Source organism: Telopea speciosissima, chromosome 2, assembly GCF_018873765.1.
Source record: "Telopea speciosissima isolate NSW1024214 ecotype Mountain lineage chromosome 2, Tspe_v1, whole genome shotgun sequence".
NCBI lineage: Eukaryota > Viridiplantae > Streptophyta > Magnoliopsida > Proteales > Proteaceae > Telopea > Telopea speciosissima.
Genome location: NC_057917.1, coordinates 65,589,128 through 65,616,811, shown reverse-complemented (window position 1 = coordinate 65,616,811; position 27,684 = coordinate 65,589,128). Strand labels below are relative to the sequence as shown.

Sequence of the window (27,684 nt, the reverse complement as noted above, 5' to 3'; positions counted from 1 at the left end):
TCACTGAACTAGCTTGCTTTCTGAGGGATTGCCTCGGTTCGCTTCATCGCTGTGAATAGACGTAGAAGAATCAGTCCATGGCCCAACTGTTGATTGGCTACTTTGCACATGACTCTCTTGAGGATAAAGGTCCCTCTCTTGAGAAGTGCTTGAAAAGGGTGTTTGGTTTTCCTTTGAAAGCTTTTCAAAGGCCTTAAACCTCAAATCCTCATTAGTGTTGCTGCGCTTTACAATAGGTGCTTTAACTGCAATTTTGCCTTCAAGCATGCTCACCACTGCAGACATAGCGGGCCGGAGAGGAGGAGATGGGTTGGTGCATAACAGAGCTAGATTCAACATCCTCAAAGCCTCTTCTGTGGAGTAGTTTGACCCAAGGATTGGATCAACAAGTTCTAGGAGATTTCCCTGCTCTTGTAGTACGTAAGCCTGTGTCCCAAAGGGGGAGAGGAAGAAAAAAAAATTTTTAAATAAGGTAAATGATTTTTTTAATCTATTTTTGGTAGAAAAGATGATGAGCAAGAGATCGTGGCTTGGTCGTGTAGCTCCTGCACCGATGTGGGGACCAATGAGAGTGCGCAAGGGCATGATGGGTTTTTCTGATTTCAGGGGGATGAGTGTTAATTTCACACACTCCTGTATCTGGACGCAAGAACTACGCGACCAAGCAGCGTTCTGTTTCCCATAAAAAACAAATGAACTTTTTCTCAGGTTACCCAATCAAGAAGGTAAATAAATTCCTCTCTTGGCCTATAATTTGTATTGCTCGTCCCACTGACAATCTCTAGCGCAACAACCCCAAAGCTGTAAACATCTGCTTTGTCGGTCAAGTAACCCCTCATTGCATATTCAGGGGCCATATATCCTCTACAAAATTAAAATGTCATGGTAAATAATATATTTAGTATCATAGCACAAGTTATATGATTGGCTACAACGCTAGAAATTATGTCACTGCAACATTAGCAAATCAAACCGTCAATATGGAAAATGAAAACATGAAGAAGTTGCTAGTTACATTTGATCAATGAATTCTACGACTCAGATTAGATGTGAAATGAAGTAAAATCATGTAAAAACTAAAAGAAAAAGATAAATGGGAATTTTTGTAATCATTTTCAAGAGCGATTGTGTAACTAACTAAAAAATATACCAAAATATGGTGCCTTAAAATTTTCTTCACTTTCCAACCAAAATATCAATAAAAATGTTTTCTACTCTCACCTTGTTTAAGTTGTGGGCACTACATGTTTTGATATTACTTTGTGTTAACTCTTCTTTCAACCAAACACCCCAATTGAAAGTTTCTTATATAATTTCTTTTCATTTCATTTTACTTTACAACTAAAAATTATATTTTCACATCACTTGACTTCTAACCAAAAAGGGGCTAAATGAATACTGAATTGTTTAGAATCTAAAACCAAACAGCCTACCATAAGCAAAATTCATGGTAAATGTGTTATCATATTTATCATCCAATGATCAGGTTGCACATTTGTTCATAGTTCACAGTCAAATGAGAAACAGATTGAAATTATACATTAAATGTGTAAAATGAAAATTTGAAGGCATGGCCTGTCTTCGAATGATATGAAAATAAATACATCTAGTAGATAAATCTTTTGGATTTTCTCTTTATCATGTCATAATCACCAAGTCTAAGAATTTTTGTTATTGTATGTGTATTTGACATCATTTCTATATTCGACTGCATTTAGTAGGTGTATTTAAGTCAGATTTACTTCGGTCTTGTAAATCACTATTTCTTGCATAGTTCGAGATTGTTTCTTTATTTTTTTTCATGAAATAGGACTATTTTAGACACTAGGTTTTTGTGTTTATTTAAATTTTAAAAAAGATTTTTATTCTAATTTTGAGCTACATCAAACTAAGTTCTGCAGTTTTTAGAAATTTGTTGCATTTGTTTTACCTTTTTGTGTAGGTTAGTTCATAGGGTCATTTGACCATTTTTTTTTTAATCTGAATTTTGAAAATCATTTTTTTTCCTATTAGTTTTCATCAGAATTATGTTAGTTTGAGTTTGTTTCATATTTAAACTTTTTTTTTCTCGCATTTTTCATGTATTTTTGCTTGTTTTAGTAATTTTGCAGATTCAATGACAATCTTGTAACATGTGGTAGATTCTCCTTTTTTATTAGTAAGATTTTTGGTAACTTGTACTATACTTTCTAACATTCCTATTTGTAGCACACATGTTTAAGGTGAGTTTTCTTTTATTTCCTCATTTAATTGATTCTAGCTATTTTAGGTAAATTTAGATTTGCGCTAAATTAGGAATGATTAGATTTTCAACTTGTTTCCTTTTTTATTGCTTTCATTGATAATGTGTGCTACATTTAAAAATGTTTATTATCTTATAAAAATGCCAAGAAGACACCTGGTCTATCTAACCAGGTGGACCGGGTGCCTAACCCCTTCTCTGGTTCGTAAGTTGACCTGACCTTAATTTTTTGGTCGGACCGGTTAAATATAGGAACAAGCTTAAAAAAATTGAATGCGGGTCCCAGACATTTTTGTGGGAAATAAAGAAATCCCTCACATGCATAGTTGTCAAGGTGACTAGGCAATCCAAGGCGTTGGAGGGGGCGCTTAGGCGTGCAGTATATAAACTATATGTAACATAGCAATGATAATTTTATATAATTATTTTTATATGCAACATAGAAACCATATCAATGCAATATGATATAACTATGCTAGTAATGAGCTAATATGAGAAAATAAACAAAATATAGGACAAAATATAAACATATTAAGTGAAAAACAAAGCAATAAACATAATCAATGTAAACTCATGAAGTGTCAACAAGGCATGCTGTTGCCTTGGACCCAAGATAGAGCCTGAACGCATAGGCGGTTCTTAGGCTATGACTTGACAACTGTACTCACAAGTAGAAAATAAAAGAGAAGTGAGAAAGAGAGAAATCACTCACATAGTTCCAGCTATTCGGGTGCTGATATGGGTGTTCTCCTCTTCATCAAGTTTAGCCAAACCAAAGTCTGAAATCTTAGCATTAAGATCCTTATCAAGCAGCACATTAGTTGCCTTTATGTCTCTATGGACAATTTTCAGCCTTGATTCTTCATGAAGATAAGCTAAACCTTGTGCTATACCCAAGCAGATCTTATGCCTTGATCGCCAGTTTAAGTTCATTCTTTGATCTTCATGACCTAAATGTGTATCACAACTTATCATTGTTCGGCCAGAAATTGTTGTGTAAACCAATTATAAACAGTGTCAGTGAATATCATTCACTTGTTATCAAAGAGTAAAACATCATACAAAATATGGAAGTATAGGATTTACCAAATAGTGCACGGGCTAGGCTATTATTTTCCATGTACTCATAAATCAATAATAGCTGGTTTCCTTCAATACAACATCCATAAAGCTTCACGAGATTTGGGTGTTGTAAAGCAGAGATCATGCCTATTTCATTTACAAATTCACGGTTCCCTTGCTTGGACTTGGAGGAGAGCTGCTTGACAGCAATAACCTTACCATCTGATAGTGTACCCTAAGATAACACAAGCAAAATTTGAATCACTATTTTACTGAAAAATAACAATATGAAACTTGAGACAAAAATGCTTTACATTTTCTCTCTATACCCCTCCCTTAAAATTTACCTCCCCCCCCCCCCCCCCTAAAAAAAAAAAAAAAAAACACTTTTATTTTACATTTTACCTTTCCCTCTTTCCTACAGAAGACTGAAGGAAATTGACAACATCAAAGTTTTGCAGCACAACGTGCTACCAGATCAATTTAAAGGCTCAACCACAAAATAAGATACAAATACAGATTGATGGTGATTAATGAGAAGGATGAGAGGAAGATATGAATCCAGACTTACCTTATAAACAGGCCCAAACCCGCCTTCACCAATCTTATTTGCAGAATCGAAATTCCCAGTTGCAGCTTTAATCTGTCTCAAACTGAAGTGACCTGTTTGTAGCTCTAGGGCTTTGTCATCGAGATCCTTCCCTCCAAAGCAACCTTTCACCCAAAGGATTACTAAAATTATTGCTACGAGAACACATGAAGCAGCAACGATACCAACAATAACTCCAACTGATAGTCCGGTGTTCGTGTCAAAATCTGCACAATCAAGCAAGTTACAGATAATGATGAGGAGTGAGAAGAATGGGGAAAAGGAAAATTGGGCTGATAACTTACTTGGTGTCACTGAAATAGCCGATATTAGTGGTCCATATACTCCTCTACTGGGAATTGCAGCAGTCCCTTTTCCTGACCAGTAGAGGTGGATCTCCAAAGTACTTCCATTGACAGTAACATTGTTAAATTCCTTAGTGATGTTCTTACCAACCCCTTTAGCTTCCTCAGCAATATTAAAATCCTTCAAACATATTACTCCCTACAAGAAACCAAAACAATGTCGAGAAAATTGTGTCAAGCAAAAAATGATCATCAATGTTCTTCAGAAAGTAGATGGAAAATTAACTAGAAGGTACATTGAAGAAATACATGAAAAGAAAAAGAAAAAGAAATGGAACCAGAGGCTAGTTTCCTATAGGAAATTAATTGGAAACAATAAAGTAATACTCACTTGTATTGATACATCAAATATGCGCCTACCAAGGCTGCTGAATGTCTGGTCTTCCGTAAATGTTATTTCAGCAAAGTGGAGCCGCACTGTATAACTACCGCTTCGTAAGCAAAGGCCATAATATCTTAGTGAGATAGGAGCAATGCGAGCTGTCATATATATGGATGGGTCAGTCATCTTCAACACTGATGAGTTTGTGGTCAAGTACTGAGAAATATTTCTATTCAAATAGAATCCTGTAGTGCTAGAAGCCCATCTGTCAGTAGGATAGAAGTATGATGCACCCTCCACCCTAGGTACTGAATCATCTGCATATTCCTCCCCATCAAAATTCATCAATGGGCCTCCGCAATTGATAAACAATGAATGGTCTGCATGTGTAATTGGAATCAAAGGAATGTATTCATATATGATCAGTTTCTGATGGCCACTCAAAAAATCCTTAATAAAGGTACTAATGTTTTGTTATCTCAAAGGTGAGGAGATTCTACAATTACATTTAGGTTTCCCAGAGCAAGGGAGATCCTTTTTCAAGCACCAAGCGACTCTGCAAAAAGTTTCCGCAGATGAATTCATTTTCTTCATATGTTTCATTAATCGAGAAAAATAAACATTCCATGAAACAACAAACTTACGAGTTATCTTCTGAAGATGAATAACTGGCAATTGTTTTCCTGTTAAGAAATGAGCAAACAAAATTTTATAAGGAAATAAGAAAACCAACTACGATTTAAATCCAAAAGACATAATGCAGGGAACTGAGTATACACGGTAGTTTGTTGCGCACAGCTGGGTTGTGAGGCGTATCCAGTAAAATTGTTGTAGGATAAATCACTGTAAGACAAAGCAGTATCATGTCATGGTACTGTGTTTCTTGATGAAAAAGATAATAAGCCAAGAGACATAAAGTGGTTGCCATAATGTCTCAAGTGTGAAATTCATCGCAAAGGTAAGTCACATGTAAGTTAAAAGATCCTATGAACCATGATTCAAAGCTTTTGATGAGCAGAAATACTCACATTTTTATTTTATCTTTCGTAAATAACCAACCTGGTACTTCTCCAGTCAGCAAATTGTTGGTGAGAAACCTATGCCCATAAACAATATAATGCCTACCATTAGAATGAAGAAATTTATCATTGATATATTAAGAGGAATCATTAATAGGAAAAGTTGAATTAGATGGCCCTGTCCTGTGCAACAGAGACCTATGACTATGCCAGTGAGAAAGTGCAATAAAGTGCTAATCATATGTAACTACAAATACTGGGATAAAATTTCATTAATTGATTTTATCAATGAACAACTAGTAATAACATGTAAATAAAATAAAATAATGACATTTAAAAGGAAAATAAAGATATTAAACTTATTTTACATACAAGAATTGCAGATTCGCTGAACTCTCAAAATCTGGAATTTGACCAGTCAACCTGTTGAAGCTCAGGTCTCTACAAAGGGGAAAAAGAAAAAAAAAATCCCATTAGAACATACCTAGAAAAGATTGTCTTCATAGTATAATTTAATGATGGGCTTGTGATACATTCTTATCAATGTAGGGTTAACTTTAGCAATTTAAGGCCATGAAGACATTCACTCAATATATCTATGGAGATTCTAGATTTGAAAATAATCAATGGAACTACTGCTAGTAGTCAAACTGCCTTTGTTACTAAATCTGCAGCTAATGGAACCCTATAATCATTGGATTTATCAAGCATTAGTTTAGTGTCAAATCCTTGAAGTAAATCCACCTTATGTTTTGACAATCACGAGATCAAGTTTGTCAACTACATGACGATATATAGGAAACACAAAGTAAATCAACCAAATAAGAAATAAATATCTGCCTTCAGAATATGCATCTAGCCAAACAGTAACCTCTTTAATGAACAATATCTAGCCAAACAGCTACCTCTTTAATGAACAATATCTAGCCAAACAGCTACCTCTTTAATGAATAATCTATGCTTGTCATATATTAGTAAACGATAAGATATAATTCAGATTAACCTGAAGTCTGATGGGCCAATAACAGAAGAATAAAGTAATGGATTAGATGAGCTTGATAAGAGGATAATTTAAAGTATTGTTGGAATTTTAAATGTTTCTAAAATAATGTTTCAAAATATTGGTTTTATTTTGTAAAAAATTTTGTTAGAGGGTTCTGTCTTTTCCTAATAGGCACCTAAGTGACCAATAGGTGTGACTATTGGAAAGCATGTTTGAATGGTCAACAAACATGTCTTGTGGAAAAAACATAGTGTTTGGACATGTCTTTTGGAGACACCTCTTGGTGGCATCTCTTTCTCTTGGCTTTCTCTCTTCATTGTTTATGTTCAATTGAGCACAAACCTTGGTGTCCTTGGGTGGCCTAGTGAGTTAGTGCATCACTACTAGATAGCTTCACATTTTGGGGTTGTTTTATCTTGGGGGTTGATAGGCAAGTAAACCCATTTACACCAATAGGAGGCCTCTACAACCTTAAGGAGAGAATTTGGCACGACTCAACCCATATCAGTGTTGCAGAATCCGAATCAAATTGCAGTGTTGTAGAATCTGAATCAAGTGAAGTTAGTACACTCTCCTTCAATTGGTGGACGTTGCTACATAAGAGTCAAGTCTTATATTCTTTTTGTGTTACATATTACTACAATTCTTAAGGTTGTAGATTTGCTTGAGTTTTTGCAATTCTGATTACCATTATGAAAACTCGTTAAAAGTAAATTAGCAAAAGAAAAAAAATTGCTTTTCTCTTGTCGATCTTGAAACATGTATATATATATACACAGAGAGAGAGAGAGAGACACACACACACATACAACAGTAAGGTTGCTCCATTGCGACCTGGCGGTCGCGGGGTCGAGTCAGGAAACAGCTCGTCAAACCGGGGGTAAGGCTGCGTACATTGTGACCCTCCCCAGACCCGGCAGTGGCGGGAGCCTTGTGCACTAGGTATTCCCTTTTTTATATGTACACACATGTGTTGATGTTGAATAGAAGAAAAAGAGAGGTAAGCACAGTGTGCATATATGAATTGTTAATTGTGGAGGGAGAAGGGAGCATAGTTTGAATTGTTAATTGTGGAATGATGATGTCTGCAAGCTGGTTGTTGTGTCCTCCCATGGCAAGCCAAACAATTGAAGAGAACTCAGCCACTTCAGTAACTATGATTCTATGAAACATTGAAACCTGTCATGAAGAGATGCATCTCTTTGGCTGATTGGTTTTTTCAAGAAATGACATTAATGTATTGTCTAAAAAAGGATTGAAAAGACAATGTTGTGTTGTCTAAAGAAACAGTGTGACATTGTCTACAGAAATGGTCTGATTTATCCTACTTTTGAGTCATTTTTATAGTCTGTCCCATCTATTTGGATAACTGGTGAATGTATATTTTAGTCAAATGTTTAACTTTGAACTGATGTGTTTCTCTCGATGTGTTCTCTAAGAGATCCGTAATCACCTAATGGTCAAGGAGAGGACAGGTGGTGAGAAGAGGTTCTTTCCCTAGTACCTGTTGAGCCCCTCACACCTATTGAGAATTGGATTTCTTGGATATAGGTATAGTTTCTTCTCGAAAAAGTTTCACCATAGAGAAAGCAAGGAGAACGGTTGAGGCTCGCTCCTAAGTGTTCCCTTTCGTGAACCTTGTGAGGTTTCATTTTCATCATAGTGGATTGTTCTATAAACTCTTAAACATGTCATAACCATTTTAACTGTTGGCAGTTTGTTAGCCTGTGTAAACCAGTGTGGGGTCTGAACTGGTATAATAAGTCAGTTAATATTATATTGTTTTTGCCTAAGCCTTCATCCTTGGGACCGACCATGTAGTTGTTTACATGCATGTACAAGGAATATTAGAATTCCATATTTAGACTCACTTGGGATTGTTTGGTTTAGTAACCCGGTTATAACTGAGACTAGACTGGACTTGATAGCAATTGAGTCATGTCATGTTGTAATAACTTTTTCTTGATAGTTTGTCCTAGTGGGTCCATATGGCCAAAGTTTCCCAACCAGCCCAACGATGGGATAAGTGTAATATTTTAATTTTTGGGACTAATGGACAATGTAAGCCCGTTTACTAGATTAGTGTGCATATCTGAAATGGGCTTTATTGCTAAGTTGAGAATTGGATCATTTAAATCATTATGTTACCTTATATTCATTGATGGTATATCCAGTATATTTATTGATACATAAAGCCGAGTGACCGAATTGGTTGGCCTAGCCAGTTGTCTATTATAGACAAGTGGCATTGTATAATGCATATTGTTTGGATACATAGTCCATCAGTATTTGTGCATGTAATTATGTACATATGAAATTTAGAACGGAAGTGTGGGAATTACAATTTTTTCCACAAAGGGCATATTCATATTGCATTCACAGTTGGAATTTAGGAGAATGAAAGGAAGCAAGGAAGAAGGAAGAAGGAAGAAAAAGAGAGAAGAAGACAAGGAAAAAGAGAGAAAGATGATTCGGTAGAACATATGGGAGAGTATTCTCATCTCTCCCCTATATTGATTCACTTAACTTAGAAAGAAAAAGTACATCCTTACCCCTCTTTCTAATATAAGATAGCCAAGGAAGGTAAAAACACATCACATCAAATTACAATATAATGGGCATGTGCCTAAAGTATCCTTATTAACTCTAACACTCCCCCTCAAGCTGGAGAATAAATGACATACATTCCCTGCTTGTATAGAAGGGTATTGAACTGATGAGGAATAAGGCCTTTGGTGAAGATGTCTGCTAATTGATCACCAGTTCTTACGAAATGAGTGCATATGTGGCCAGAGTGACGGAGTCAATCTTCTCTTTGATGAAATGCCTGTCCACCTCATATACTTTATCCTATCATGTTGCAAAGGGTTGTGGCCTATATTTATAGCAGCCTTGTTATTACAATAAAGTCTGATAGGTGCCTCAACATCAAACCCAAATTTTGAACCAGCCTCTCAACCATAGGAGTTCACAAACTCCATGAGCCATAACCCTAAACTCTGCCTCTGCATTAGATCTAGTAGATCTAGCCACCACAGGTTGTTTTTTGCTCCTCCATGTAACCAAGTTACCACCCACAAATGTACAATTGCCTGATGTAGATCGTCTAACTGAAACTGAATCAGCCCAATTAGCATCAGTGCAGCCCTCTATCCTTTAATGGTTATGCCTGGCATACAATAATCCTTTCCCTGGGGTGGACTTCAAGTACTTGAGGATGCGGTATAAAACATCCAAGTGCCCACTCTTGGGAGCATGCATAGATTGGCTCACCACCCCAACTACATAGGTGATGTCTAAGCGAGTCAAAGAAAGATAGATCAGCTTCCCCATTAATCTTTGGTATTTCCCTGCATCAATAAGGGGTGAGCCATAGTCTTCTCCAAGCTTGTGATTTCGTTCAATAGGAGAGTTTGCTGGTTTACAACCCATTCCTATCTCTTTCAGCAAGTCCAACAAACTTTCTCTAGCAGATGTTTATCCCCTTGTTAGATTGACACTTCAATTCCCAAAAAATATTTCAAAGGTCCAAGGTCTTTAATCTCAAACTGTTGGGCCAAGTAGGATTTTAGTCTCATTATCTCAACCCTATCATTCCCAGTCAACACAATGTCATCTACAAAGCTAATAAGGGCTGTAATAATGTCATTACCTCGCCAGTTAAATAAAGTGTGGTCAACTTGGCTCTGAGAATACCCATTCTTCAAAATGGCCTCTCTAAACCTTTCAAACCAAGCCTTAGGAGACTGTTTGAGACCATAGAGTGCCTTTTTGAGAAGAAACACTTTCATTCAACTGAAGGAAACTTGAAGCCAGGGGGAGTTTACACGTATACTTCCTCTTCTAAGTCACCCTGGAGAAAAGCATTCTTCACATCCAACTAATACAATGGCCAATCCTTATTAGCCACCAAAGATAAGAGAACTCTTATCGAGTTGTGTTTAGCCACAGGAGCAAAGGTTTCCTGGAAGTCAATGTCATACACCTGACTATACCCTTTGGCCACCAACCCGGCCTTATATTTCTCAACAACACCATTTGATCTGTACTTGATTGTATAGACCCATCTGCATCCAACTGGAACTCTCCCCCTAGGAAGATCAGCCAGTTTCCAAGTACAGTTCTTCTCAAGTGCCATCATTTCCTCAGACATTGCTTGCTTCCACTTTGGGTCAGACGTGGCCTTAGTGACATTTTTGGGAATGGAAATGGAGGAGAGGGCAACAGAGAAGGCAATACCTGTAGGAGAGATAGCATCGTACGAAACAATCTGGGCTATAGGATTAGTGTAAGCTCTCTTTCCCTTTCGAATAATAATGGGGAGATCTAAGTCAGAAGGAAGGGAAGGAATGTTACCTTACTAAGGAGGGTAGATCTCAGGATGTGGATCTGAAGGGGACTCTTGGCAGGTCTCATAGTTGTTAAGGCGACAAGGCGACCCAAGGCGGTGGAGGGGTACCTAAGCGCTTAGGCAACAAGGTGCCTACCTAGGCGTTGCCTAATGACCAAGGCACCCAAGTGTTATCTTTTATTTCCTCTCTTTTCTAACATTATTTAGTATGCTACAATATATACCTTAATATTATCATAAATCAACACTAAGCCACATTAAGTCATAAAAAATCAACATTAAGCCACATCAGGTCAACAAAAATCAACATAAAGTCACATTAAGTCATCAAAAATCAATATTAAGCCACATCAAGTCATAAAAAATCAACATAGAACTAAAAGACGCTGAATTGAAGAACAAGCTACTAGAAGTTTGAAACAATCAATACATACATTTGGTTTATATTGTTCTTGGAATTGGTTTGTCCTAGTATACCTAGTCTTACATTTGGTTTATACTATTTTTAGAAAATATAATCTTCTCTATAAGTAATTAAACTGCTCTCGATATAGAGAAATGTTCTTGTTCTCTAAGAAGTTTGACTGGTCATTGTTTGTGTGTGGACCTTTTCCCTACTTATTTACAGTGTTTTATGCTTCAAAATTGTATTTTGCATATATCCTAAGCATTTCCATACATATCTAGCGTATCTTGCGTCTCTTTGATACGATATGATACGTCTCTTAAAATCACCCTTCCGATACGATACCCGATACCGATACTTTAAACCTTGATGGACATACATTTTTTGAAGAAATTTTTTTAAGATAAGTTGAATAAAAACAACCACATGAAGTACAACAACAACAACAAACTCAGCCTTATCGCAATTGAATGGGGTCGGCTACATGGATCCTTTCAAACCAGAGTTGTTAAAAAAAAAAAAAAAAAAAAAAAAAAAAAAAAAAGAAGCAAAATGAGAAAAGAAAGGAAAAGAAAGAGGAAAGAGGAAAGAGGAACAACCCAAGAAGTCAGGAAAATCTTAGCTAGATCAGGTCGGCAACATGGATCCTTGCCCTCCAGTAGGCTCTATCCGAGGTCATACTTGTTACAAGACCCAGACTACTCATGTAATTCCTCACAACCTCTCCTATGGTCATTTTAGGCCTGCCCCTAGCTCTTCTAACTCCTTCAATTGGGATTAGATCACTCCTCCGTACTGAGGCATCCTCAGGCTGCCGTTGAACATGGCCATACCACCTCAAACGACATTCTCGAAGGTTGTCATTGATCGGGGCAACTCCCAAATCAGCTCTTATACGATCATTCCTTTATCCTTCCTACTTTTTCCGCACATCCATCTTAACATCCTCATCTCTTCTACACATAGCTTCTCTATATGACACTTTTTAACTGCCCAACACTCCGCCCCATATACCATAGCCGGTCGAACAACAGTCCTATAGAACTTTCCTTGAAGCTTTAAAGGAATACGTCGGTCACATAGTACTCTGATCGCGCTTCTCCACTTCATCCATCCCACTTTAATTCTCTGTGAAACATCATCATCTATGTCACCTTCCTTGTTTATGATTAACCCCAGATATCTAAAATAATCACTTTGCAGTATCTCTCTCTCCTCAATTTTCATTATTTCATTTTCCATCGTAGTGTGACTAAAGTAAAACCTCATATACTCCGTCTTTGATCTACTAATCTTGAAGCCTCTTGTTTTCAGGGTTGATCTCCACAACTCTAACTTAGCATTTATCCCTGCTTTTGTCTCATCCACCAAAATGATATCATCTGCAAAGAGCATACATCACAGGACCTCGTCTTGGATGCTCTTGGTTAATTCATCCATGATAAGTGCTAACAGATAAGGGCTTAGGGCTGATCCCTGATGTAATCCAATCGTAATTGGGAATTCTTTGTCTGGCCTCCGACAGATTTCACACTAGTCACCATGCCCTCATACATATCTTTAATAACATCTATATAATTACAAGACACCCCTCTCTTCACAAGGACATGTTGGATTAAGTCTCTAGGGACTCTGTCATAGGCTTTTTCCAGGTCAATAAAGACCAAATGGAGATCCTTCTTGCTAGCTCTACATCTTTCCATGAGCCTCCTCAATAGGTAAATAGCTTCTGTCGTGGATCTTCTTGGCATAAAACCAAATTGGTTCTTCCAGATATGAGTCTCTCTTCTCATACGGGCTTCAATAACCTTCTCCCATAGTTTCATAGTATGACTCATAGCTTCAATAACCACATGAAGGATAACCTTAATAAAAGTAGGGCTGAAAGTGTATGATGAGATTTGATGAAAGGGAGATACCTCAAAGTGATATTTTTAGATACCTAGATTCAATCATAAATAAAGGAGGAGAAATAAAGGATGATGTTGCATAATAAATTAAAGCAGGGTGGATGAAGTGAAGGGGCACCTGCTGGAATGTTGTCTGAACAATACATTCCACTAAAACTCAATGGAAATTTTTAGAGGACAACTATAAGACTGGCAATAGTGTGTGGAGATAAATATTGGCAGTGAAGAAACAAGATATAAATAAATTAGTGTCGCTGAGATGAGGATGTTGAGATTGATGAGTGGCAAAACTAGGAAAAATAAAATAAAGAATCAATACATTAGAGGTAATTTAGGAGTACCTTTGGTACACGATAAGTTGGAAAAAAAAGTCATTTGAGGTGTCATGCAACGAAGCCTTTGAATGCACCCTTATGGAGGAGTCATATGATTCAGATTGGAGGAGTTAAAATAGCAACACTTAGGACTAAAGACTTAGGGAGAGAAGCTGAGAAAAGACATGCATGGATTAGGGATGACAAGAAGTATGGCTTTAAATAGAGTTGAATGGAAATACGACCCATGTAACTAAGCCATGTAGTTGGGATAAGGCTTAGTTAAGCGGAGTTGTGTTGAGTTGTGGATGAGTCACTTAAGGTTATTTCAGGTTTCTGCTGAACCGTCAATATTTCTTAGAATGATGGAAGAGTCTGACCAAAAGCCATTTCAACTGTTTCTAAACGGGGTCATTCATAAATTTATTTCCTCTTCTGAAACTTAACAGTATGCTGTCCTTATGCAACTGGGTACCGTAACTATGTCAAATCAATAATCGCTTATTTCTCCGTGAACAAAAGGAGGTCATATCGTTCCTATTTATTCTTCACGTTTCTCAAATTAAAATCAGGGTAGAGCGGTAGAGCTAGACTTGAGAGTAATCCATGGCATGAGTTCCCAAGGTCACTGACCATCACCTTTGATCATCATAGTACATTGTTTATTCCATCAATTTGGGATGAGAATACGAAACAGAATTGAAAACCCAAATACTGATTTCTGATGGATTATTTTTTTTTAGCAAAATCCATCCAGAAAATAAAATAAGGTTAGTTCAAAGGGAAGAAAATTCCATCTAATGAAACTCACAGAGTTTTTAATTTTGGCATCAATTTTCCAATGTATTCTGGGATTGGACCCGTAACAGAACAATTTCTCAGTACCCTACACCACCAAAGAAAGCAAAGTCCTCATGAGCAGACTGAACCATATCCATCTTTCAACTCACAATAAATTCCTTCAACTGAAAGGGGAAAACTCACAATTCATTTATATTTGTCAGATTCCGCAAGTCAGGGAAAGGAAAACTCATATTTGACCCATCAAGGTCAGATACCCTCCTGAAATTCAAAATACAGTAAAACAAATTTCAGTCGACCCTTCAATATTCTACTTCAGTTCATAATCACAATAAAAGCCAATGGATTAAATATAACATTTTTAGAAGTTCTAGAAGGTGCACTCACAGTGCATTTAGGTTTTGCAAGAGTGAGATATTAGGAGGAACAGGGCCCTCCAAGGACGTGCCCTGCATATCACTGCAATAGAAAGTTTGAAAAAAAAAAAAAAAACCCATATAAGATGTCTTAGATAATAGAAAAAAAATCTTCATCATATTTCTCTAAATTTATTCAATGAAGAAATGGAAGAAAGGTTACTAAAAATCTGGTACGCACAGTCTAGTAAGTCTAGTCCAGTTTCCAATGAAATAAGGGATCTTCCCAGAGATGCCATTCCCATCTATCATACTGCAAATAGCAAGCCAGTTCAGGCATTCATTGTTTCAAAAAGTTATATCAGTCCAAACAACTACCTCCAACTTACAATATTTCCAAGCTAGTAAGGTTGCCATATGTTTCTGGTATAATTCCTGTGAAGTTGTTTGCAGAAACAATGCTGCAAGAGTAAGAAAGCTATATACAATGAGTTCTATTGAAATCGTAATAGCAGTAAAATTAATTAGACATTGAATGTCATTGATGATAATGATGGTACAACAACAAAAAGAATTACATAGCTATTATTTCTTCTATACCATTAACAATCTGCAATCAAATTACTAGACTGATAAGATTAATGATACTTGAGCTATGAGATTGTATAGTCATATTCCTACCAAGCAATGAAGATGGAGATTTCTTAGCTCACTCTAGCCCCCCCCCCCCTGCTTTCTCTCTCACCTATCTCCCTAATTTAATTAAAAAACTCTTCCTCATTTATCCTCAGAAAATAATAAGAAGAAAAGAATAACAAAATAAGTTATTAGCACTGTTTCTTGTAGCTAGCAGATATGCGCTTGGAGTAAAACCTACACATGAAAATTATATGTGCCCACGCACATGGTTTAAATTATCGTACCATCGTATCATATTGTATTGGCCGATATGTATCGGTATCGCAGGGTATTGATACGACATAGTGAGATACGTATCTTTCTTTTTTTTTTTTAAATATCATGTATCGATAAGTATCATAGTGTATAGGTCGATACTGTGCGATGCAATACGATACAATACTACTGATACATAGTGTATCTGCCGATACTGCCCAATACGTATCGTATCTTTAAGGTACCGATGCAATAAAAAAAAAAACAGGTACTGATGCAATACCTAAAAAAAAACTGGTATTAGTACATGTAAGAAACATCATTCTTTATACATAATCAATTGAATGCACTTGCCTCATCGCACTTCGTTCTCCTTTTTATACATAATGTATATAACATATTATTTGTGCCTTATGCTTCAAACTTTATTTTGTATATATCCTAAGCATTTGCATACATTTCTTAACGATACGAAACGTCTCTTAAAAGTTAAAACCCTTCCAATACGAAACCCAATACCGATACTTTAAACCTTGGCTTGTATACATGTCTTGGCAAAAAGAAGGCATTATTAACCGTACAAATAGAAAACTTGATGCAACTTTGAGCATCTCTGATTTTACCTGTGTCATCATTTTTTTTAAGAGATGATTATTTATATTGACAGCCACCCTTAGTTCACCAAATACAACTAAATTGTGTGCCTAGTCTCTGCAGATTACTATGGTCTGCTGTTGATTCTTTCTGATAACAAAGACTCTATGCAAACTATTCTGACTAGCAACAGATTCTCTCATATGGCTTCGTATTTTAACGACATTGTTTTGCTTCCAATAGGACAAACTTCTCATCACATGGCTGTTGCTCTACAGACCCCAGAGGTGGGGGTAGGTAAGATGAACCCTAGGTTCAGGCTAAACACCCCTCAAACAGGATCCCAAGCAAACCTAAATAAAAAAGTTAAAAAAAAAGAAGAAGCAATCAACCTTCTTAGATGAAGGTCAAACTTTGACAGTCAATCACAAATAAATAGTAGAGATGTCCTTCAGAAGATTTGCAATGATTGAACGGTCAGATTAAAAGTAATTGAAGATTTAATCAAATTTGAAATTAGGGAGATTTCAAATTAAACAAGATCAGAAAATCAGATCAGCTTATTAAGCTGGTTGAGTGGTCCTTTATAGGGGTATAACAGTTGCTGAAAAATTCAGCTAGATCCAATGGTCAGATCTGCTGATGTGGACAACTTCTAGTGACACTAGGAAAGGCCAAATTCAGTCAAACTAGGAATCAGATAAATGATCAGATCACAAATTTATGAAACTCAACAAAAACTTGATCTATGATAATGATTTTAGTTGAAACAGATCCTTAAACATCAGAGATTAAATAGTCTTCAAAGCAACAAGAACCAAATCCCACTTGGAGTAGGAGTGCAGTATCCACACGGCAGATTCAGAACTTGACAACAGATTAATGTGGAGAATACTGATCATATAAGATTGTTGAACTTGGAACTTGAATCAGACCTGTAGCAAACCCTGATTCTAGCAGTCCTAGTGAGAGTAGGAAAGCCTCTATCGCGGGAACCGGACTTGAAATCAATTGCAGGAAATAGAAGAACAAAAAACTGAATTGACAACCTTCAAGAGAAGATCAAGAGAATAGAAAACAGTAACCTTAATTACAGTAAAAACAGAGTAGTAGATTAATTGCAGTAAAAACAGAGTATAAGAAAAAGAGAAGAAGATAATAATGGCTTCCCACCAACTGAATCAGAATCCCACTGTCCAAGGCCTCTCACCAACAGGATCAGAATCTCACTGTCCAAGGCTTCTCACCATGACTGAATCATACAACACTCATGAAGAAAACTTCAACTTTTATTCATCATAAATTGTCTCTGAGCCAATGGCTCTTACAAGCTTATATAGAAAAGCTAAAACATAATCCTAATTTGACTATGAAATCAAATCCTAGTCTAACTATGAATTCAAATCCTATTGCTAATTAGAAAACATAGTTGAAATAGGAAACATAATCCTTAAAGGGAAACACCTAAACAACTTAATTAAATAAAAGGTTAGCTAACTAACTAAATAACTAATGAGGTAAATCCCACACTCCTACCTTCTACCCATAGTTTAGGCCCATTAAAGTGGTCCATTACAATGAAAACACAAGGGACCAAAGGCCCAACAAATACATAACCCAACTCAAAGCTTATTTCCAATAAAATAAGCCCTTTAGGTGACCTACATGCATCACCCAATCAACAGTTCAATCTTTTATACAGTAGATCCTCACCCTTCTGATGTTTGTTTTTAAGAAAGTTAAATCATTACTAGTGGACTTTGTGAAACCTCAAATGGGGCCAGGGGTTACTGTCTCAATGTAGGCTCTGAAATCAAAGCATATCCTAACCCATAGATGGGTGCATTAGTTTTCATTCTTTCTTCTTCTTCTTTTTTTAAGTTTTACTCTGTTACATCGTAACCTATTGTGAAGCAAGCTCAGTAATGTGGGATATTGAGAAGATATGTACAAATGTTCTTATCCTTATGGGTCACATAGTATGAGGGGGACAGGAGAAAAAACAAGAATCAATTGTAGTTCCTCTACCACATGCAATTTCTCAACTTATGGAACCCATATCCAGAGAGGGCAGACCTCAGTGCAACAAAAAAGATTGCTCCATTGTGACCTATTGGTCGCTGGTTCGAGCCGGGAAACAGCCTCTACGCGAAACGGGGTAAGACTTCATACATTATGACCTTCCCCAGACCCTGTAGAGGCGGGAGCCTCGTGCACTGGATATGCCCTCTTTATCCAGAGAATTGTGATAGCTTTTCTTTTCCTTATCTGATTCTAGACTATCAATATTCCTTGACTTGACCTACCCCTTTTGTAGGTACAACTACTTGCAATCTTTTCCAATGCAGTACCCTTACCTAATCTCAATTTGTGCATGTTCTTTGGTCAAATATCAACTTTGGGCAAATTGGTTTCAAAGACAACGACTTGAATCCATCTACTAGATACTATCAGAATAAAATGGGTTCCTTGAACAGAAACTATTTGCGACCAACACTCAAATTTCTTCAGTTAACTAAATAGATTTTGAGGCTATGTAATTGTGATCAGTATGTTAAAGAATGTTCAAAATATTCACCTAAACTATAAGTAAGAACGGAAACAATGGAATGACAAGAGAAGAGAAAGCTCACAATCTCTTCAACCGTGACAAATTACCAAGCTCTGGAGGAAGGTTTCCTTCAAGTTGGTTATCTTCCAAGACCCTGGAAATGACAATTTGAATGAGAAAATCGGTTTATGCGCCATTTCACTGTCCTAACCTACCAAGAAGCTTAGGCTATCGATACTCACAGCTGCTCCAGCGTAGCGATGTTACCAATCTCCTTAGGAATTGATCCGCTAATGCGGTTTCCCAAAAGAGAGCTGCAATGCACCACAGTTTCGGTTAGGTTAGATTTCCTAATTAAACCGTTCTGTGAAGAACTGAAACCAATCAAACTTCAGACTTAAATACCACAAATGCAAGAGATGAGTAGAAGAGATAGAAGAATGAGTAACTCACATGATGACGAGAGGGATCCGAGCCCAACGAGAAGGAAGTGATCCATTCAGATAGTTTCGGGTTAGGTCTCTGTTCACAAAAACATTATTCTGTCTCAGTTAAAATGCCGGTTGGAAGAAAAATTGGCGCCAAACTCCCCTCCTCGTCTCGGTCGACACCGATCCGGATCGACTCTGTTTTCATCAAAAAATTTGTTTTTCCATTTTTACCCGTCCCTACCCGATCCAACACCGATACCTCAAGGCTTAAACCATGCTCTCTAAGTCTCCACACTTGTTTTTTTTTTTTTGGGTAATTTATAGATATCACCCTGAGATTTGACGAAAGTATGATTTTACCCTTCAATTTTGAAAAATTCTACACACCCTCTTGAGGTTTACAAACTTTAACAAATACATCCATTCCGTCAATCCATGACTAATCGTGTTAAACTTTAAAGGTAAAGTGATAAAAATACCCTTTAAAAAAAAAAAAAACCAAAAACCCTGCAACTCATTTACCCCAAATCGTTTAAGGTTTGAAAAAGAGGGAAGATGAGTTGCTGTTGGAATAAGTGAGCAGGTCATGAGTGCAAAGAGACTTCTCTGACCAAAGAAAGAACTGGAGGGTTGTGCCCTTGACAATTGGGTTTCAAAGCCCTTTCAACCATTTAAGGTTTGAAATTAGGGAAATCCCAATTCGTCCCCTTTGCGCACCTGCAACCATGGAAGCTTAAACCCAGCTTCAACTCCATCATCAAATTCAAACCATCACCACGTGCACTCGCCGTCTCAATCTCCCTCGCATTACTAAACCTTCACTGTTTTCCTCTCCAACTCGGTCTTGCTCTTTCCAAAATCGAATTAAGTTAACAGGTTTGTCAGCGAGATTGAGATTACCTGAATCTGTCTCCGGTGGCATCATCCAAGCGAGCAATAGAATCAGGATTGCTAAAAGAAGAAGGAACTGAAGAAGTAGTAGAGGAAGATAGGGAGATGAAAGCAGAGGAATTGATGGAGCTGGGATTTGATGATGAGGAAGGGAGAGACGAAAAGCTGTGCGGGGAGAAGAAGGGAATAACTACTGAAAGAAACATCAACACAGGTCTATGCTTTCTGGAAAGGGAGCATATTTTCCTCTTAGCCGGTGCCCTCTACAATTAAGAGAAATGAAATTCATTCTTGTGAGATGATTCATAATTAGGAATAAAATGGGAAAGAGGAGGAAGGTAAAGTGGTGAAGGCAAAAAGAAAGGTGAGAGAGAACGGGTGGGATTAATAAATTCATGAGTCTCAATCTTCCATTCTTCATGAATGAGATGTTACAAATACTCTCCTCCATCGAACTCCACTGTATCTGAAGAAGCGACAATAGTAATGTTAGAGTTGCAGCAAACTCTGTTCACGGACTGAGAGGAACCTCTGCTTCAGCTTTCAATCAATTCGTACAAGAGTTTGATGAACTACATTGACAGATCTAGCAATCTGGTTGAAGCGTATTGTTCCTTCTTCTCTGAATTTTTTTTTTTAAACTATTGATAATCTGTTTTGGTCAGTAACTGTAACCCTCAGAAACTGAGTCGAAAATCCTTTGAATCTGATCCTCTGAGTTTGAATTTTGGTGGGCTGTTCTTACCTTGGAACTGATTTTAACTAACCCGGTTTGGGTTCCAATCGATCTCTTTACTGTGAGATCAAGCACAAAGTTTGGATCTGATATGTATTCTACAGCCATATCTGAGTTGCAAGGTTTTTCCTTTGGTCTTCGACCGCTATTTGGAGTGATGCTTAGTTAGAATCAGCAAGTCCTTCAGTTGTTGGTCTCCTTGAAAATTTCAGGTCAATGAGAGGCCCTACTAGTGGAGCTAAGGTCATTATTCTTCCCTGGCGTTCCCTACTAGGATACCTGCAACTCATCTTCCCCAAACGATTTGGGGATGATGAGTTGCAGATTTTTTTTTTTTTTTTTTTTTTTTTTTGAAGGGGTATTTTTATCTCTTTATCCTTGATTTTAACATGGTTAGTCATGAATTGATGAAATAGGTGTATTTATTAAAATCATACTTTCATCAAACCTTAGGGGTGATATGTGTAAATTACCTTCTTTTTTTTTTTTTTGGGAAGTATCCGGCACAGTCTCTCTATCTCTCACGTGAAATGACACTGTTATCCTTTTATTATAAAACCACTTTACCACACAAGTTGGGTGAACGTATGATGACAGGTTCCAACCATGTGGATGTCATCTGAATGGCTGGAATCCATTCACGTGAACGTACTAGAATGAGAACCCGCCTCAGTAGCATAGGCCCTAGGTTTCCTCATAGAATATTTTCTATTTATCTTTTTCTCTTTTTTTTTTTAAGAATTATATTATAATACAAAAAACCATGTGAAGAGCCGTGTGGTACACCTCTTGCAGAATCTCTTCGCTAAACTTCATATGGATTGTTCAGCCTTCCATTATACTTTTCCCCTTAGTATTTTAAGTCGACTATTCTTTTTAATAAGTTATATTTTTTTATTGGGAAAATTTTACGGACACCCCTAAAAGTATTCAATATCTTAAAAATTTATCATATTTGGTCAAAATATCACAGACACCCCAAACGTTAAGCACAGTTAGTACTTAAAGGTGAAATTCTCATTTTACCCCTTACTCATTTAAATAAAAGGACAAAACTATCATTTCCTCTTAGTAAATTTGAAGTTTCTTCGTCTTCTTTAACCACAAATTAGTCTCAATCAACTACCAGTCAGTCATCAATGGCGGCAGGCGGCAGGCGGCAGCCGCGAAGGAAGATCCATTCGATTTCTTCTCCCGGTGGACTGTTCATGTTGGCGTGTAATAAGGAAAGTTCATCTTTTACCGCCACCTATCCTAACCTTACCCAGTCGGCCAGAGATTCGTTCTGAAACTCCGATGTCTAATTGGGTCATCGGCTTCGTCGCTTCTCGATGTTCATCAGAAATCACCTCTTGGGTTAAGCTTGAATTCGATGTTCATCTCCATTGTCGAGATCGATCTCTGCAGTAGTACTGCAACTCAGTCCTGTCGCCGAAGAAGGAGAGACAATACCTTTCCATTCTCTGCTAAATATTCTCTTCAACGATTGAATTCGGCCTCCCGGGGACTTCAATGGCGATTTCAATCCCTGAACACCCGGCGAGCCCAAGCACAGCTGCTCCTCCTCTAAGCTTCTCAAAGTATCGTTCCATTGTACGTGGAACCTCAATCGAAATAGTCACCACCTCCGATATCTTCTCCCGTGTCCCCAAAGACGAAGAAGCTGCCGAAGAAGAAGGTGAAGAGGAGGAAGAGGACGAAGGCGAGGAGCAACCAGTTTCGAATTCGTCGTGGCCACAAGATGGGCAGAGACCAGAACTCGGCCCTGGTTCCGGCTCTGCCACCGTAACAGCAACTTCAACCGGAGTTCCATTGAGGTTCGCCGGAGGAATCTCCGAAGTAACGAGAGTTCTACAGAGTGGACAGGTAGAGTGAGAGTGGAACCACATGTCGATACAGTCTATGTGGAAGCTGTGATTGCATTTAGGAAGGAGACGACCTTTCTCGTCATCTTCAAATTCAGATAAACACACGGCGCATTCTAGCACTTCACCACCGTGAGTGGCGGAGGAATAGACAAAAGTGGGAAGAGATTTAAGGACGGATTCATCGGGGCCGCGGGAGGCGACAAAGACACTGTTGGCAGGGTCGATGGAGAAGACGATGCGGGTACGGCGGACTAGACGAAGACGGCTCCGTCGTGTGTGGTGGCGCCTACTGGACCGGAGGAGGAATCAACGAGCGTAGATGTGGAGACAGACGATCAGGATTACGACGGTGAATAGTATAATTATTGCGCTCAACATTATCTTTCTGCTCAGGGCGTAGCTGCTGCTCTGCGTGTAGGCGTAGCCTCGTGGGTCACCGCCGCTACCGTTCTCCTTTCCAGGTTCTATTTCTTCTTGTAAAAACCTCATTCTCGGAGCACAGACGGAGAGAGATTGTTTCAGTTTATAAGACAAACGCTGGCAACACTTCTTCTGCTTCCGCAGTTGTTCTTGCTAGATTCCATTCTCTCTCTCTCTCTCTCTCTCTCTAGGTCCTTCTTTCCATCTTAGGTTTTGGAGTAATTGGACGAGTGGATCGATTCCCTTTATATATGGGTGATTGCGAAAACAATCGCTCTCTCTCTCTGGTCCATCTTTTCATCATAAGGTTTTGGACAATTCCAGGTTGAAAGGGTTCTACTTTTTGTATTACCTGAAAGTGAATGATAAATTGGAAGATTCCGAAAGCAGAAGGGGAGCAAGAGAAGGAGGGGTGGCGGCGGCGGAAGAAACAGCACCAGGGGAGCAAGAGGAGGGCTGGAGTTGGTGGCAGGGGTGGTCGTCGTGGTGGTGAAGAAGGCGAAGGAGGGGAGAAAAAAAAGAATAAAACAGGGTATTATAGGGATTCACAGTGGTAAGGGTAATTTTGCCATTTAAAAAGAGTTAACAGACACTTAACCGCAGAGACTAACGGGGTGGACTAAATTGATACAAATTCATAAAATTAGGGGGTGTCTGTGACATTTTGATCAAATATGGTAAGTTTCTGAGATATTGAATACTTTTAGGAGATGTCCGTGAAATTTTCCCTTTTTTATTTTGTCATTTGGTTTACTCTATTTGGTCTATGCAAGGCATTGAATCTTAGCATCACACTTTTTTTTAAATTTTTATGCAACTATACACTTCATTTTACCATATCGTGTGAAAGAGGGATTAAAATCATCAGCAATTCCTTCATCTTGTAGTGCCTAGCTTGCAGTTCGGGCCTGAGAGCTCGACATGTACGTGGAAGATGCTTCATTCAATGGTGCGAGCTTGATTGATCTATTTTTTTTTTTCATCTCGAGCTCAGCACCATTGGATGTCACATCTTCCATGTGTTGAGCTCTCAAATCCGAACTACAAGGCACCACAAGATTAAGGCACTACAAATGATTTTTTTTTTCATGAAAAAGTGACGTGTCCATTCCAAGTATCGGATATCTAGGATAAATTTTAGAAATTGTATGTGCAAGTGATCATGCACCCCCTCATAGCCCCATGCACACTGCAAAGCCTAGAAATGTGAATGGGCAACCTCGTGTCTATTTGTGTTAAAATATTCTGTTAGGGGCTTGAAGTAAAACTTATTTTTAAAAACTAGTTGTTAAGGAGAGAGTGTCTAAGTACCTATAAGTCTTTACATCGAACTATTTACATATGATATCCAATGTGGGTATTATTTCGGTCTTCGATGTGGAACTTCAATAAATTTGAGTCTCATTTGAACTGTCACATGATAGATCTAGGTGATTGTGCAAGACTCTTTGTTTTGCACAACCATGTGAGAAAAAACCTAAGAAATTTTGTTTTATTGTTCGTCTCCATTTATTAGCCATGTTTTCTAATTCAATAAAGAGAGTATGCACATAAATTCACTCCAAACCACCCAAGTCCACATATTACCTAACATTGTCTAATCAATTGGTTGTACAACTCATCAAAATTGGTTAAACTGGTCGAGCACTTGGAATTTGGATCACCACATCCCATGGACGGTGTGAGATGAATTGAGATGGTTATCTATAAGGGAAGGGATTTGGACTCGAGCACTTGCAGTTTAGTAAATGTACTCTACGAAGACATGTGGGATTTACAAGTGCAAAAATAAAAAACAAAGAATTCAAGTTGAGTAGAAAAGAGGAGGACTTACATTTCTTGCAGATAGGGAAGATCAACAAATTCTTCAGGTAAAACTCCAGTGAGGTTCAACGCCTTTAGCTGACTGAAATTCAAAGAAATCAAAGAATGAAAAAGAAGGTGAAGAAGTAAGGAAATTAAACACAAAACTAAAAACAGATAACTGCAACGGTTGGAAGTTGGAAGCATTACATATTTGTGATATGGCAAACAGTGTTGGAGCAGTTACAAGTGATGTTGCTCAAGCCGCCATAGTCAAGGGTCACGTTTAAACCTACACCGCCACTGCAGGAACTTGAACTCACGTTCCAATAATTATTCTTCAATTTCGTCGCTATGTTTCTCAGCGCTTGTACTGTTAATAATTAATTACCATCATGAGAAAAAAAAATTTATTAGTTAACTACTTGACATGAATAGATCCTATGTAAACATTAACAGTCAAGAAATACCTTTTGAGAATCCAACCTGTTTTTTTTGTTTTTTTTGGGTGATAAAGAAAATTTATTAACGCTAGAACAAAGTTCTAGAAAAATCGACATACAAGGCAAGATGAATAAAGGGGGACGGGAATGAAGCCAAACAAGATCAGTCTGAACAGAAGCACCAACAATCGCCAATCTATCTGCCACAGAATTAGCTTCTCTAAGAGTGTGAATGAAGAAAACATTTTGGAAAGCCTGAGACAGTATCCAACCTAAAAGTCTAAAACCTTAAGACACATCTTCCAAAGTTTCAGATAACTGATATTGGACTATACCTCTATAACTCCTAACGTCGCAACACTCTCTCTCACATGTAGCTTCGACATATATTTGAATATACATTTTAAGGAGAACATGTGAGAGAGTATGTTGTATTGTACATTTGTACCCTTTGTATCACATGTAGAACCTTGTCTATGTAGGTTTTCACGTGCTGAGGGTGTTAATATATATTCTTCTGTCTTTATTGAAAGTTCGAGTTTTTGAGATAAGCGGTTGTAACAGTAACATCCATCTATTCACAATAGAAAATTTAGAAACTTAAAATTTGCAGCGGAAAAAAGGTGATGTTTTTCTATATAATTAACAATGAGATTTATATTAATGAAAGAAAATTAGGGTAAAAAAAAAAGGTCTTGAACAAAGAATATATTCTCATCATATGATCCATGATCAATTATATATATATATAACCACCTACTAGCATGACGTCTGAGACTGAGATGCGGAGTTTAATTAATAAGAAAGGTAGGTGTTTTCTTTTTTGGTAAAGCGAAAGGTAGGTGTTTAAGGCAAACATGAGTACCTAAGAGTGTAAGACTAATATTTTTTTAGGGAGACAGTTCTCTGTCCATCCGGGAGTGTGGCCTATGCCAACACTCCCATGAGTCTCTCTCTCTCCTTTTTATTTGAAAAGACACCTCTACCCCCTTGTTTTAAGGAGGAGAGAGATAGACACATGGGAGTGCTGGTGTAGGCCACAATCCCGGACAGAAAACTACTTTCCATTTTTTTATTACAACTTGCGATTTTATACATAGGATTCTTTTTCTAAGCCTAGGATTGGCCTTTGACTTTATAACACCAAAAAATATTTGTTTATATCAAAAGTTAGTGATTGGTTTCCATCACCATCAAGTTTGAAGTCCCTTTTCTTTTCATAAATACCCCTCCTCACCTTCGTAAATGGTAATAATGGGACAAATGGTTGCCTCACACACGTACATGCGGAGGAACTGAACCATGGGCCTTGCTGGAATTGATTGAATGAAGCTTGAAATCCAACAAACCGGTTAGAAAACGATTCGGTGTCAGGCATAATAATTGATGCTAGCAGTTGACCGATTGAAGTTTGTTTATAGTTTGATTAATCCAATTATGGATTAACAACCAACCAATACAAATGGCAAAAGTTTTCATGCACGGCCGTGTATGTACACGACCTGTATTAAATGGAGTCAGATTGGCATAAATGCCAATTTGAAATGTCATAAAAACTCTTAGACTCCTATTTGATGGACTTGATGGAAGAATCTCACGTGCATGAATACCTTCCCTATAACAAATATAAAACAATGCCCAAACTTAGTCTATGAGGCCCGTTTGGATGCTAAGAAAAGAAAAAAAAAGAAATGAAATTATAGACTCCTTCCATGTACGGACAAGACATGGAGAGGATGAGAAAGAAGAACAGATTCAAACTGAAGATTAATCAAAAACTGATAACAGCAAACATTAAGGATTTAAATGAATACTGATTGGGTATTCATGCAAGAAATTTTACGCGAGAATTGAGAAAAAAAAGACATGATTCAATGAATCTTCTTCAGAAAGATAACTGGAAAATCAATCGAAACTCTTAAATAGAAAACAAAAAAACAAAAAACAAAAAAAAAAAAAAAAAATAAAAAACAGTTTTTCTAAAAGAAAGCAATTCTCATTAGAAAACATTTCAATGGGATCTGGGAAAGAATGGTTTTAAGTACTGAGTTATTGCAGATACGCACCTTCTTCATCTGGTAAGGGTTGAGCTTCAGATATTAACAGAGCGAAGCAATTCAAGAAAAGAATAACGATGAGAAGAACCCATGAAACCTTGTTTGAGATTGCAAGAAGAACTGCAGGTCCCATCGCCGTTAACTACTTCTTCACTAAAAATCTCTCACAGTGGCAAAAACAAATTAACTAAAAACGCGAGATTTGAGAATCTTATTCAGAGGTAGGAGCTCGAGCCAAAGCTCAGGAACAGTGGAA

The 27,684-nt window shown here is 37.5% G+C and overlaps 1 protein-coding gene across 1 annotated transcript; it reads right to left on the bottom strand.

The window, feature by feature from the left end:
• Positions 1 to 27,572, bottom strand: LOC122651006 (probable LRR receptor-like serine/threonine-protein kinase At1g53440). The gene is made up of 23 exons (XM_043844352.1): positions 27,438 to 27,572; positions 25,139 to 25,301; positions 24,960 to 25,031; positions 19,233 to 19,301; positions 19,022 to 19,093; positions 18,862 to 18,933; positions 15,130 to 15,201; positions 14,982 to 15,053; positions 14,772 to 14,843; positions 14,568 to 14,645; positions 14,395 to 14,469; positions 5,972 to 6,040; positions 5,609 to 5,677; positions 5,358 to 5,423; positions 5,225 to 5,263; positions 5,087 to 5,136; positions 4,590 to 4,960; positions 4,199 to 4,397; positions 3,876 to 4,120; positions 3,329 to 3,539; positions 2,955 to 3,192; positions 714 to 864; positions 1 to 426 (listed from the first exon to the last, which is right to left on the bottom strand). The coding sequence occupies exons 1-23, from the start codon at positions 27,559 to 27,561 to the stop codon at positions 1 to 3; spliced, it is 3,075 nt and encodes a 1,024-aa protein (XP_043700287.1). The 5' UTR covers positions 27,562 to 27,572.
• Positions 27,573 to 27,684: the final 112 nt, after the last annotated feature.